Source organism: Podarcis filfolensis, assembly GCF_964270895.1.
Source record: "Podarcis filfolensis genome assembly, chromosome: 18".
Taxonomy (NCBI): Eukaryota; Metazoa; Chordata; class Lepidosauria; order Squamata; family Lacertidae; genus Podarcis; species Podarcis filfolensis.
In genome coordinates this window covers 3,974,091-3,987,403 of record NC_139622.1, presented here as the reverse complement: position 1 = coordinate 3,987,403, position 13,313 = coordinate 3,974,091, and the positions used below count along the sequence as shown (strand labels likewise).

Below are 13,313 nucleotides of genomic sequence, written 5' to 3'. Positions count from 1 at the left end.
GGACACCTGACCATTAGGTACAGTCACGGATGACTCTGGGGTTGCGGCGGTCATCTCACTTTATTGGCCGAGGGAGCCGGAGTACAGCTTTCGGGTCATGTGGCCAGCATGACTAAGCCGCTTCTGGCGAACCAGAGCAGCGCAAGGAAATGCCGTTTACCTTCCCGCTGGAGTGGTATCTATTTATCTACTTGCACTTTGATGTGCTTTTGAACTGCTAGGTTGGCAGGAGCAGGGACCGAGCAACGGGAGCTCACCCCGTCATGGGGATTCGAACCGCCGACCTTCTGATCGGCAAGCCCTAGGCTCTGTGGTTTAACCCACAGCGCCACCCACGCCCCTACCAGGGAGTAAGCTCCATTGAATACAGTGGGACTTACTTCTGAGTAGGCAGCGTGAGGCTCCATTTACGATAAAGGGATCAACACTCCACGTTTCCTAATAATTGGCTGGCTGAGGAAGCACTGCAATGAAATGTGTCCAGTGGATTTGTTACAGTGTTCCTTCAAAATTATAGGAAGGTTTTCATATGCCAGCTTCAACATTTACTTCATTTGGTGCAGGGATTTCATTATCATTATAAATAAGACTATGTTTCTGCACCTGCACACACACACACACACATATACACCAAAGACTCCTGTTTCCAAAAAGGACAGATGGGGACAATCTGATCTCTCCCCCACTTTCCGAGATGGGGAGGGGATGAGAAAGGAAAACTGGGACATTCCTGGATAAAATCACAAACAAGAACAGCTTCTGTAATTCCGCTACTGTGCCTGGAAAACCGGGACACTTGGAGGGTATGGGATGGGAAAGAGAGCAGAATTAAATTGGCTCAGCCTGTCGTAAGCTCTGGCGCCCCCTGCTGTTGAGCTCCCTTCCTTCTGCCCTAGAGGTAAAGGGACCCCTGACCATTAGGTCCAGTCGTGGCCGACTCTGGGGTTGCGGCGCTCATCTCGCTTTATTGGCCGAGGGAGCCGGCGTACAGCTTCCAGGTCATGTGGCCAGCAGGACTGAGCCGCTTCTGGCGAGCTAGAGCAGCGCACAGAAATGCCGTTTACCTTCCCGCCGGAGCGGTACCTATTTATCTACTTGCACTTGACGTGCTTTCAAACTGCTAAGTTGGCAGGAGCAGGGACCGAGCAACGGGAGCTCACCCTGTAGCGGGGATTCGAACCACCGACCTTCTGATCGGCAAATCCTAGGCTCTGTGGTTTGACCCACAGCACCACCCGCGTCCCCAAAGAATGAGTCCCCAAAGGGCAGTCACCGTTTCTAAACTACTCTTTATTTACACTATACAGTGGTACCTCGGGTTAAGAACTTAATTCGTTCTGGAGGTCTGTTCTTAACCTGAAACTGTTCTTAACTTGAAGCACCACTTTAGCTAATGGAGCCTCCCGCTGCTGCTGCTGCGCCGCCACTGTGCGATTTATGTTCTCATCCTGAAGCAAAGTTCTTAATCCGAGGTACTATTTCTGGGTTAGCGGAGTCTGTAACCTGAAGCGTCTGTAACCCGAGGTACCACTGTATTACACAGACACAGAATCACGGAGCTCTCTCATCCAGCTCAGAGAACAGGTAAAAGTGAAAGTACATCACATAATACATATAGAGAGGACTATATCCAGTTCTCACTCTTCCTCTCAGACAGACCGTGTGATTTCCACTAATCACAAAATGCAGCCTCGAAGGAGTGAAATTGCTAGCAAGCCTGTCGTAGGCTCTGGCGCCCCCTGCTGTCGAGCTCCCTTCCTCCTGCCCTATGAGTCCCCAAAGGGCAGCCACCGTTTCCCAGCTGACTCGAGCTCTACTCATGTGTAACCTTGGGGTTTCCTCTCCAGCCCGCCTTCCTACACGCCGACCGCCAACCCCGCCTGGACTTTCAGCTCCAGCACGCTGGAAGGGAACGCCAGGGAGAGCACCAACAAGCCCTCCGGCCGCAAAGGGCGTAGACGGAGGAGGAACCCCGAACTCGAGGAATCGCAGTACGAGACTGACTACACCACGGCCGTGGAGTCCGGAGACGAGCGAGACCAGGACGACTGGAAGAGGTGAGCTGCAATATCTATTTGTTTTCAAAGGGTGCAGCACCCAGGGGTGGGTCTGGGGCTTCCGAATTCCAGCAGCACCCAGCACAGCGCCAAAATTCACCTGCCACCGGACGTCCGTTCCAAGTCAATGTTGACTTCCAGTGATGTTTCCGCCTAGTACATTTCCAGGCACAATTCAAAGTGTTGATGCTGACTTTTGAAGCCCTAATCCAGGGGTCCTCAAACTTTTTAAGCAGGGGGCCGGTTCACTGTCCCTCAAACACTGCCGGGGGCCGGACTATAGTTTTTTAAAAATGCTTATTTACGCGGAAGTCGCTCCCCTATTTTTTTACTCAAGGGTAGACCCGTTGACATGAGTGGCCAGGCCTAACCCGGGTCCGTTCATTCCAACGGGGCCTGCCCTCCGCGTAAAAGTTAAGTTGACATCACATCCCGACAGAGCGCAACAACTCCTGGGTAAGTGTGCACCATGCAGAGATCACAACAATATTGTGGCAAGGTCTCTGCGTAATCGCCGGCTCCGTGCAAGCGCCACACAAATCTTCTTGTGACGATTCCGTCTTTGCATGCTCCGCGCACCACCTCTGCTCTGCTCCACGCCGTCACCTCCCCTGAGTGCAAATCCAAATGTCGCAGCTTCGGATTGGCTGCAGGAACTTCATGCAGCCAATCCAAAGCTACGGCAGCATCACCGCCCGCCCAGATGCCATGCCAACATCGCGGAAGTCAGCCCCCGCGGCAGGGTCGGCGGGCTGGATTTGCAAGCCTGGTGGCTGCATCTGGCCCCCGGGCCATGGTTTGCCAACCCCTGCCCTAAACAGCTTCGGCCCTGTATACCTGAAGGAGCATCTCTACCCCGGGTCCGTCTCCAAGCACCTTCTGGTGGTTCCTACACTGGCAGAAGTGAAGCTACAGGGAACCAGGCAGAGGGCCTTCTCGGTGGTGGCGCCCGCCCTGTGGGACGCCCTCCTGTCAGATGTCAAGGAGATGAGTAACTACACAACCTTTAGAAGACTTCAGAAGGCAGCCCTGTACCAGGAGGTTTTTTTATGCTTGCTGTTTTTATTATGTTTTTAGATTATGCTGTACGCCGCCCGGAGTGGCTGGGGAAACCCAGCCAGATGGACGGAGTATAATTATTATTATTATTATTATTATTATTATTATTATTACCCTCACCTGTTATATGAACGGTTGTTCATTGCACACCTTCGCCCCCTTTTCCACCAGTGACAAAATTGCTCTGGAGGTCAAGGTGGGTGAGAGAAGGTTGGGTTGGTGATGTTACAGGTACTAGCCATGATGTGCTGAGCGCTTTCTGCTCTTCAAATGAACATAGGAAGCTGTTAGAGTACAGGTCCAACCAGCTCAAAATTGTCTACGCTAACTGGAAGCAGCTCCCAGCCCTACCACTGGGGATTGAGCCTTCTGGAGAAGCTTTAAAAGCTGGATTCTTGATGTTTTTATATGTGCTGGAAGCTGCCCAGAGTGGCTGGGGCAACCCAGTCAGGTGGGCGGGCTACAAATAATAAAATTAGTAGTGGTGTGCCCCCATCAAGGGAAGGAGGGCACTGAATCATGGGTAGACAAACTAAGACCCGGGGGGCTGGATCCGGCCCAATCGCCTTCTCAATCCGGCCCGCCGACGGTCCCGGAATCAGTGTGTTCTTACATGAGTAGAATGTGTGCTTTTATTTAAAATGCATCTCTGGGTTATTTGTGGGGCATAGGAATTCGTTCCTTTTCCCCCCCTTCAGAATATAGTCCGGCCCCCCACAAGCTCTAAGGGACAGTGGACCGGCCCCCTGCTGAAAAAGTCTGCTGACCCCTGCACTAAATTAAAGTTTTCCTCTGTGCTGGCAAACACTTTGCTGTTCCCAAAGGGTCGCCACACCACAATAGGGCCATGTGTATGTTTTCAAAGCAAGGCATTCCTCACCAACCCCACCACACCGTGTGGGTTTCTCTTCCATCCCCCCATAGCCTGTATCCGCCAATCACGTCGGACAGCGTCCGCCAGGACTACAAGCAAGAGTTTGCCGCCGACCTCAAGCGGTACAAGGTGCTGTGCGCCGAGATGGACGCCATCAATGACCAGATCAACCAACTGAGCAAACAGCTGGACCATCTGCCTGAAGACAGCCTGCAGTACCAGGTAGGTTGTCCCCCCCCAACTGCACCTGGAGCAAAGGATTGTGGGTAGAAATAAGGAAGAAAGGCAATATGGGCAAGCACTCAGCTCTGCGGAGACAGAAAATGTAGGGATATACCATATTTCTCGCTCCATAAGACGCACCAGACCACAAGACGCACCTAGTTTTTGGAGGAGGAAAACAAGAAAAAAAAAATCTGAATCTCAGAAGCCAGAACAGCAAGAGGGATCACTGCGCAGTGAAAGCAGCAATCCCTCTTGCTGTTCTGGCTTCTGGGATAGCTGTGCAGCCTGCATTTGCTCCATAAGACGCACACACATGTCCCCTTACTTTTTAGAAGGGAAAAAGTGAGTCTTATAGAGCAAAAAATACGGTAAATGCAGACAAGGAATAAATTCGTATATTCGTGAAAACGGCAAAGGTGGATTATACAGGGGCAGGTTGCCTTGCGAAACAGGGTCTGTTGGGTGAAATTGCTTTGCAGAAATGTGTGGAGCGGGAGGAATCGTAGAGCTAAAAGGGACCCCAAGGGTCATCCAGTCTAACCCTCTGCAATGCAGGAGTCTTAATGCCCAACGTGGGATTTGAACCCACAACTCTGAGATTAAGACTCTCATGCTCTACCTGAGATACTGGGACCCGACACCTTCCCACCAGGGCTTCCTTTAGAACAGGCGTAGGCAAACTCGCCCCTCCAGTGGTTAGTGATGGTGGGAACTGTAGTTCCAAAACATCTGGAGGGGCGAGTTTGCCTATGCCTGCTTTAGAATAATAATGATTGCAGACTGACGTGGAAATGTGGAGAGCTGAATTTAGGATGGTGAAAACAGAGAGGGACCGAGAGTGCATTACCAGGGATGCCCTGAGATAGACTTCTCATGAACAGGGAGGTTCCATTTACAGGACTTTCCTGACTTTGACATCTTTCTCCCGCAGGGGGTGGCTGAAGAATACAACCGGCTGAAGGACCTGAAGCGCGTAAGTGACCCATTTTCCTGCATCCCAAAAGGGGCCGGGGGAAAAGCTGTGGTTCTCTGCATGTTAGAGCGGCCAGCATGCCCAATGGTCAGCGACGATGGCAGAGTGGTGGAGGTGGAGGCTAGCAATACCAGGAGGACAGTGGCTTCACCACTCCTGATCTATGCTTCTTAGGGCCAAATCCAGATTTGTGTGTGGCCCCTAAACACCCACAGGCTCCTTGTGCACTAAAAGAGGATTGGGATGTGGGGGAAAAGACAGAGCCTTTGTTTTTGTCCTCACAGTGGCCAAATACCCCAAAGAACCTAGGAATCCAGGTAGACTGCACCAGGACCTGGAAGTTCCATTAGAACGTCAGAAGGCTGCTGGATTCAGCACCCACAATAGGCCAGCAGCCACAGTGGCCAAATACTCCTGAGAAACTGAATCCACCCAAGTTGGTGGCCTCCTGGAATTTGGTTTTACAGATGCTTTAGCTGAGATTCCTGCATTGCAGTGGAATCAGTGGTTGGACTAGATGACCCTTGGGGTCCCTTCCAACTCTACAATTCTATGACACTAGGAAGGTCTCTTCCAACTCTACTATTCTGTGAAAAGCTGGGTTGAGAAATATATTTTAATCTGAGGCCCGAGCGAGAATACTGCGAATTGTGTTTTGTTTTCTAACGCGTTTTCCTCGCAAATTCACGCCACAGACCCCCGACTACCAGAGCAAGAAAATGGACAGCAAGTCTCTGCGGAACAAGCTCTTCCACATCAAGCGGATGGTCAGCGACTACGACAAGAGTCGGGCGTAACCGGGACAGGGGGACCAGGCAGGCAGCTGCGGGGACAGATCAACGCTCCCCTTTTCTGCAGAATTTGACCCCCCCCCCAAACAAGCAGGGATGCTTTCTTCCGAACTGTACATATGTCAAGATGACCTCTTTTATCCATTCCCGTGCCAATTTTGCAAAACCTTTTTTTAAAAAAAAACAACTCTGTTTTCTTGGGACCCTGGAACTCTGAACATGGATGGGAAAAAAGCCAGGAAGTAGAAGAAACAGAACTTACAAATCTTCATTTAGACAGAGCACTTTCTTATTTTGGGTGCCAAAGAGATTTTTTAAAAACCGTGGGTTGTACCCAGCTAAGCCCAAGGAACTTCGGGCGCTGCCTTCCCACCCCCCGCCCCAAGCCAGGCCATGGGAGTACATCTAGTTTAGTATTGCCTACTCTGACTGGCAGCAGCTCTCCAGGGGTTTAGGCAGGTGCCTGGGGATGCCAGGAATTGAACCCAGACCCTCTGCAGGCAAAGTGGGTGCTCTGTAATGTAAGAGGTAACCCTTCCTACAAAAGCAAGTTCCTTGTGGGAGCTACGTTATCGTGAGCCAAGCCACTGCAGCCCCTCTAGTGTAGCCTACACTGACTGGCAAGGAACGTGGGCAGCGCTGTGGGTTAAACCACAGAGCCTAGGACTTGCCGATCAGAAGGTCGGCAGTTTGAATCCCCGTGGCGGGGTGAGCTCCCGTTGCTCAGTCCCTGCTCCTGCCAACCTAGCAGTTCGAAAGCACATCAAAGTGCAAGTAGATAAATAGGTACCACTCTGGCGGGAAGGTAAACGGCGTTTCCGTGCGCTGCTCTGGTTTGCCAGAAGCGGCTTAGTCCTGTTGGCCACATGACCCGGAAGCTGTACGCCGGCTCCCTTGGCCAATAAAGCGAGATGAGCGCCGCAACCCCAGAGTCGGCCACGACTGGACCTAATGGTCAGGGGTCCCTTTACCTTTACCTTTTACACTGACTGGCAGAAGCAAGGGTCTATCTCCAGGCCTGCCGTGAAACTTTTTGCATGAAAAGCACGTGCTCCAGCTTTGAGCCACAACCCTTTCCCATCGCCCACGTATTCAGAGTAGACCCACTGAAATCAATGGCCCTACATCGGCCATGCCCATCCCTTTCACGAAGGAGGCATAGCTGGACGCAACCCTGAACCTGTGCTCTTTAAAAAGCACTGTACAAAATTACTTTAAACAAGGGTTGCGTAGCCATCAATGCACTGCTTGCGCAGAACGCAGCCCAGGGGTGAAGATGGAGGCTCACCGATCTCCCATGCCTGGGTTATCAATTGATAAGAGCATGGGTTCGTAGGTTCGAGCCCTGTGTTGGGCAAAAGATCCTTGCATTGCTGCGGGTTGGACTAGATGACCCTAGGGGTCCCTTCCAGCTCAACATTAGGCAAATCTTGAATCAGGTCCCACCCACCGCAAAAGATAGGATTTCATGCCATTGTGTGCTTCGCACTTCCGTGAGCGGCAAAGGAGTTAAACAGCAGCCAAGAATACCGTATTTTTCGCTCCGTAAGACGCACTTTTTCCCTCCTAAAAAGTAAGGGGAAATGTGTGTGCGTCTTTCTGAAATTACTGAAAAGTAATTCTGAAACTTTCTGCCAGCATTTCTGCCGGGTTTTCATAGAATTTGTTCTCCCTTCCCAAGTGAAGCCGGTGTACTGAAAAACCCATCACCCAACATCTTGGCAGTTTCATCATTACCTCCGCACACCAATATACCTGCTGCTAAAACTTTTTGGGGGAACGGGACGTTCTTGACGCACATCCGAAAACGCAGAGGGGCGTTGCGATTTCACATGCACAGAAAATCCAGAGAGGGGCTTTGCTTAGCCAAGTTTCAACTCAGCGGGGGGAAATTGGGTTTTGGCAAGGCAGGCAGCGAACGGCGAGAAAAACTCTCAGACCCGGGGGAATTAATTGGCACACAAAAGAGTAAAAACACAGAGAAGTCAAAGTGTGAATAGGGGGTAGGGGGGCGTCCGATTCCAAAACAGAGAGACACCCCCAGCTATCAGGCGGCAGATGCCCAAATATTCACTCCCATTGACGCAGGTTCAAAACCAACCGTCCAGTGACCCATCTACTGACTCATTCAGCCCTGTAAATATACGACCCCATTTATGCATGTTTGTGGGGTTTTTCGATTTGAGTGTGGGGCAGCTGGGGGTTTCAGAGGGGCTGGGGAGGGGGGTAACCAGTTGTATGTGTGTGTTTTTAATCGTTCCTTTAATAAAAGTGGGGAAAGCTGTGGAGATCCAGGTGTGTTTTGTAGCAGTTTGAGATCGAATTGCAGAGCTGAAAGGGCCCCCCAGGGGTCATCCAGACCAACCCCCACCCTGTAATTATGGAGGATCCCCGAAAGATGTCAGCTTTCTTTGGATTAAAATTTGCAAGTGGGAGCGCTGGTTGTTCAGAAACATCGCTGTCTCCAAATAGCTTTCTCCTCCGTGAATTTGTCCGATCCTCTTTTAAAAGCCATCTCGGCTGCTTCCTGTGTGAGGGAGTTCCACAGTTTAACTTTGTGCCTCAGGAAGGACTTTACCTGTGAATTGTCTTAAAACAATGACATCACTTCTCCCCACCCCCTCCAAACCCTTTCCCCTCCAATAAACACAAACCAACCACTGCCGTCCTTTTTTTTTTCCTAAGAAAAACATTATTTATTGTTTCATTGGCTGTGCATTAAATCAGAAAAGGAGGCGTCTGCAACAAAATCAAACCCGCCAGCCATTCCTTCCCCTCTTTTCGACATTTTGGTTGGCACAAGTCACCCTCTCCATCCATCCGGACATCCAGATCCGGCTTCTACGAACGGGGCGGGGGAAGGAGAATTAATGAGTAGGATTTATATCCAAGGGACCTTGAACTCGGGACCACTAGCCACAGATGCTGGACACGGCCCCACTGAATCAAAACTTTGGGGGGATATTTCTCTCTCTATGGCTTTTAATTAAGAGCGGTACCCAAACTCCCACGGAAATCAGAGAGACCTCAAAGTGCATAGTTTTTAGTTTTAAATTGGGTCCACTTACTGCCCGTGAGTTTCAGACAGAGAATAAACCTGGGATTTAATGGAACTGGGGGAAGGGGGGGACCTGGAAACGTTTTGCTATACAGAGCCCATGCTCTGGCCTTTTTCTCAAAAGAGACCATTAAGTTTATAGACCTCATGGTTCTGGGCTAAGGGCTGGCTCGCAACTGAACACAGGCAGGCAGCAGCTCTGTGCACACCCTCTTCAGAGATTGGACCAGGCAATTTCTGCATGGAGCCCCTGGCAAAACTTCCTCTTAAGAAATTTGCCTTCAAGGGGGGCTTGAAGAATAAGAGGGGCAGCAGCAGCTCTAAGCCATGGTAGTTCAATGGAGCCTCCAGTTTGAAGCGCAGTCTACCTCTGATGCTCGGGGGCACGGGATTGGCCAGTGCGGGTCAGGTGGCAGATTCAACACACCCAGCCGGGCCGGGCCTAGCTCTGCTCGGGTTAGCTGCGACTCTTGCACTGCAGGGGGTTGGACTAGATGACCCATTGGTTCCCTGCCAACCCTACAATTCTATGAAAAAAGCAAATTTCTTTACACCTCACCTGTGTCCTTCCCGATCCAGGACGTTCTTCAGGAACCTCACATCATACAACTGGGATTTTTTTTTTAAAAAAGCACATCCGATTTTCGCCATTTTTTTTAAAAAAAACAAAAACATAATTTTATTCCAAGCGCAGAATTTGAATTTCCTTGATGCAGAATTTGGGGATAGATTGCATAGATTACAACCGGTACTTTGGATCTGGGAGACCTGAGTTAGAGGCACATCACTCCCATGGACTTGTAGAATGCGAGGGGAATAGTCCTCTGGCCTCAGTTTTCCCCATCCGGAAAATGGGTTTGAGGGCAATTCATACTGGCGTCACTGAGAGGACACACAAGCCAAGCGGAGATCCATAGAGCAGGTCTACAGGCTGGAGGGAAAAGAATGATCCATGAGAAAAATAGCAGCGGGGGGGGGGTTGTTTTCGTTTTTTAGTGTTTCAGTCGAAACTGATCTGACCGGCAAAGGAAGCCGGAATCCAGTTGCAAAAAGAGGGAGATCGCTGTTTTTTCAAAGTCGTCAGTATATTTCAAATTGCATGCAGCTCAAAATTATTTTGCATAGCATCTTCAACATGGAGGGAGCGCCCCCCAGCCGAGGCAGATTTCCCCCACTGCGGACGGAGAAGGCGCAGGCAGCTTCCATCACAAGTAAGGGGGCAGCGGTGCTGTGCATGTCAAAATGTGTCTGGTGTTTGTGGTGGACGGAAACCTGCTAGCAACCAAGTCCACCTCTGCAGGTTTGTTGCCCAAGTGTTGTCCAAGCAGCTTGTTTATCCAGCCTGGTGTTTTACGCTCTGTCCAGGAGCCCCTGAGAAGAGGCGGCTCACAGCACACACCCCGTTTGAGACCCCTGGGTCTTTCTGAGTTTTGGTCCTTGCCCCTAATGTAAAATTCTAGTCCTCATGGAGTCTAAATCAAGAGTTCTGACAAGACAGAAGTACTGTTTTTGGGGGACAGGGGGTGGGCAGGTGTGGAGGACTCCCTGGACCTGAATGGGGTAACTGTGCCCCGAAGGACCAGGTGTGCAGCCTGGGAGTCATTTTGGACTCACAGCTGTCCATGGAGGCGCAGGTCAATTCTGTGTCCAGGTCAGCTGTTTACCAGCTCCATCTGGTACGCAGGATGAGACCCTACCAGCCCACGGACTGTCTCACCAGAGTGGTGCATGCTCTGGTTATCTCCCGCTTGGACCACTGCCATGCACTCTACGTGGGGCTGCCTTTGAAGGTGACCCAGAAACTACAACTAATCCAGAATGTGGCAGCTAGACTGGTGACTGGGGGAGGCCGCCGAGACCACATAACACTGGTCCTGAAAGACCTACTTTGGCTCCCAGTACGTTTCTGAGCACAATTCAAAGTGTTGGTGCTGACCTTTGAAGCCCTAAATGGCCTCAGCCCGAGACCTGAAGGAATGTCTCCATCACCATCATTCTGCCCAGACACTGAGGTCCAGCTCCGAGGGCCTTCTTGTGGTTCCCTCCCTGCGAGAAGTGAGGTTACAGGGAACCAGGCAAAGGGCCTTCTTGGTGGTGGCACCCTCCCTGTGGAACGCCCTCCTGTCAGATGTCAACAACAACTACCTGACTTTTAGGAGACATCTGAAGGCAGCCCTGTTTAGGGATGTTTACAATGTTTGATGTTTTATTGTGTTTTTAATATCCTGTTGGAAGCCGCCCAGAGCGACTGGGGAGGCCTGGCCAGATGGGCGGGGTATAAATAATAAATTATTATTATTCAGGGTGCAGAGGGGATGCCCCATCACTGAGCTGTGCCCCCACCCTGGAAGGCTGGCAGTACCCGGACAGTAATGCAAGATTCTAGTCCTAGTGTTACTGGCAGTGAATCAATACTCTGGTCCTCGTGTGTCTGAATTGCGGGCCGATCTAAACAGGAGCACAGGAAATTATACTGAGTCCACGTAACCTGGGGGAGCAACTGCCTGGGTCTTCTGCCCCCCCCCCAGGTCCTTTAAGCTGAACATGCCAGAGGCTGGACCCGGGGCTTTCTGCACGCGCCTAGGGGCGCTCTCTGCTTGCGGGAAAGAAAATTCTCCTATCTGCCTTGGTTCCACGCAGGGTTGCACCCTGACATCTGGGAAGTTTGAACGTTAGGTGCACCCTAAACTAACGCGCCCCCACACCTCACCTCATTGCAACAAAAGGTTTTCTCTCTCAAAATACCTCCCCACTTCAAAGTAAGCAGAAATCTGGCTTACTTCCAGGCGAAACGGCTTGCAAATCTGCACTGGGGACCCAATCCACCTCTGTCTCGGTTCACGGCTGCTTTGGGGCTCCCCGTCACCCCAGGCGCCTTGGCCACACTGGTTGGGGGGGTGGGGTGTCACACAACATCTGGGGAGGGGCATCAGGTGGCAGAAGGCGGATCGAGAGAAATGGGGGTGAGAGGGGAGGTTGGGAGAGGGGGCCGGCTCCCCCCTCTCTTGAGGCCCAAGAATAAAGGAAGTTGGGGGGCAGAAGCCCCCCAGCAAAGCCTCTGGGGCAACTGTCTGTCTGCTTGAAGCCGGAGTGGATAAACGAAACCAGGAAAACAAAACCAAGGACGCTACATTTCCCGCGCCCACAACGGAACGGAAAAGGAGACCTTCCCAACGGACGCCCGCCCTGCCCCTCTCTTGGCACTGGGGTGGTGGGGGTAGAGGGAGTCACAGCAGGGAGGCTGGTCCCCCCACCCCACCCCCTGAAACGGAAAAAGAATTGCACAGAGTTCGCCGCCTCGATCCGGGGGAATCGGGTGGTGCCGGGGGACATCCAGGCTGTCGGTGCGGCGGCCGCGGGAACGGACAGGGCAGATGTGGGGCGGGAAGGCAGGTCCCGGCAACTCCGCGCGCTCGTCGTCTCCTCACTGCCCCGTCCCGTAGGGCCAGTTGAAGGTGCTTCCCGAGAGCAGCATGTCCCTGATGAGGGTCTCAATGGGGGTCTTGCCCACCAGTCTCATGAAGAAGAGCTGCGAGATGAGGGAGGCGGGGACGGCCCGCAGCGCAGGGAGGCGCAGCAAGAGTCTGCCGAAGCGCTGGGGCTGAGAGGGGTACTGCGAGCGGACGTACTCCGTCAGCGCCACCTGCGCTTTCTCCTGCAGGCTCTCCACGTGCGCCGGGTCCGAGAGGCCGCAGGCGTCTGAAACAGAGGAGACGGTTATAATAATCATCATCATTTATTATTTGTACCCCACCCATCTGCCTGGGTTTCCCCAGCCACTCTGGGCGGCTTCCACAGAGACCAAAAATACACTAAAATGTCACACATTAAAAACTTCCCTGAACAGGGCTGCCTTCAGATGTCTTCTAAATGTCCGGTAGTTGTTTATTGCTTTGACATCTGGTGGGAGGGCGTTCCACAGGGCGGGTGCCACTACCGAGAAGGCCCTCTCCCTGGTTCCCTGTAGCTTTGCTTCTCACAATGAGGGAACCACCAGAAGGCCCTCGGCACTGGACCTCAGCATCCGGGCAGAACGATGGGGGTGGAGACGCTCCTTCAGGTATACTGGGCTGAGGCCATTTAGGGCTTTAAAGGTCAGCACCAACACTTTGAATTGTGCTCGGAAACCTACTGGAAGCCAATGTAGGTCTTTCAAGACCGGTGTTATGTGGTCTCAGCGGCCACTCCCAGTCACCAGTCTAGCTGCTGCATTCTGGATTAGTTGTAGTTTCCGGGTCACCTTCAAAGGTAGTCCCACATGGAGCGCATTGCAGTA

At 51.9% G+C, this 13,313-nt stretch overlaps 2 protein-coding genes across 6 annotated transcripts in view; one reads left to right on the top strand and one right to left on the bottom strand.

The window, feature by feature from the left end:
• Positions 1-8,263, top strand: part of LOC310753397 (occludin-like) — a 28,952-nt gene extending 20,689 nt beyond the window's left edge. For 2 of the 5 annotated variants that reach the window (XM_083594677.1, XM_083594680.1), the window contains exons 5-9: positions 1,848-2,057; positions 4,041-4,212; positions 5,147-5,188; positions 5,884-6,910; positions 7,705-8,263. In XM_083594677.1, coding sequence (XP_083450803.1) covers positions 1,848-2,057; positions 4,041-4,212; positions 5,147-5,188; positions 5,884-5,985 — 526 coding nt within the window. In that variant the 3' untranslated portion in view covers positions 5,986-6,910; positions 7,705-8,263. The remainder of the gene's footprint in view (positions 1-1,847; positions 2,058-4,040; positions 4,213-5,146; positions 5,189-5,883; positions 6,911-7,704) is intronic. The other 3 variants (XM_083594681.1, XM_083594679.1, XM_083594678.1) reach the window with 3 other exon arrangements.
• A 382-nt stretch (positions 8,264-8,645) lies between these two features.
• The window catches only part of NR2F6 (nuclear receptor subfamily 2 group F member 6), a 31,345-nt gene continuing 26,677 nt past the window's right edge, over positions 8,646-13,313 (bottom strand). The window contains exon 4 of the mRNA XM_083594788.1: positions 8,646-12,736. Coding sequence (XP_083450914.1) covers positions 12,462-12,736 — 275 coding nt within the window. The 3' untranslated portion in view covers positions 8,646-12,461. The remainder of the gene's footprint in view (positions 12,737-13,313) is intronic.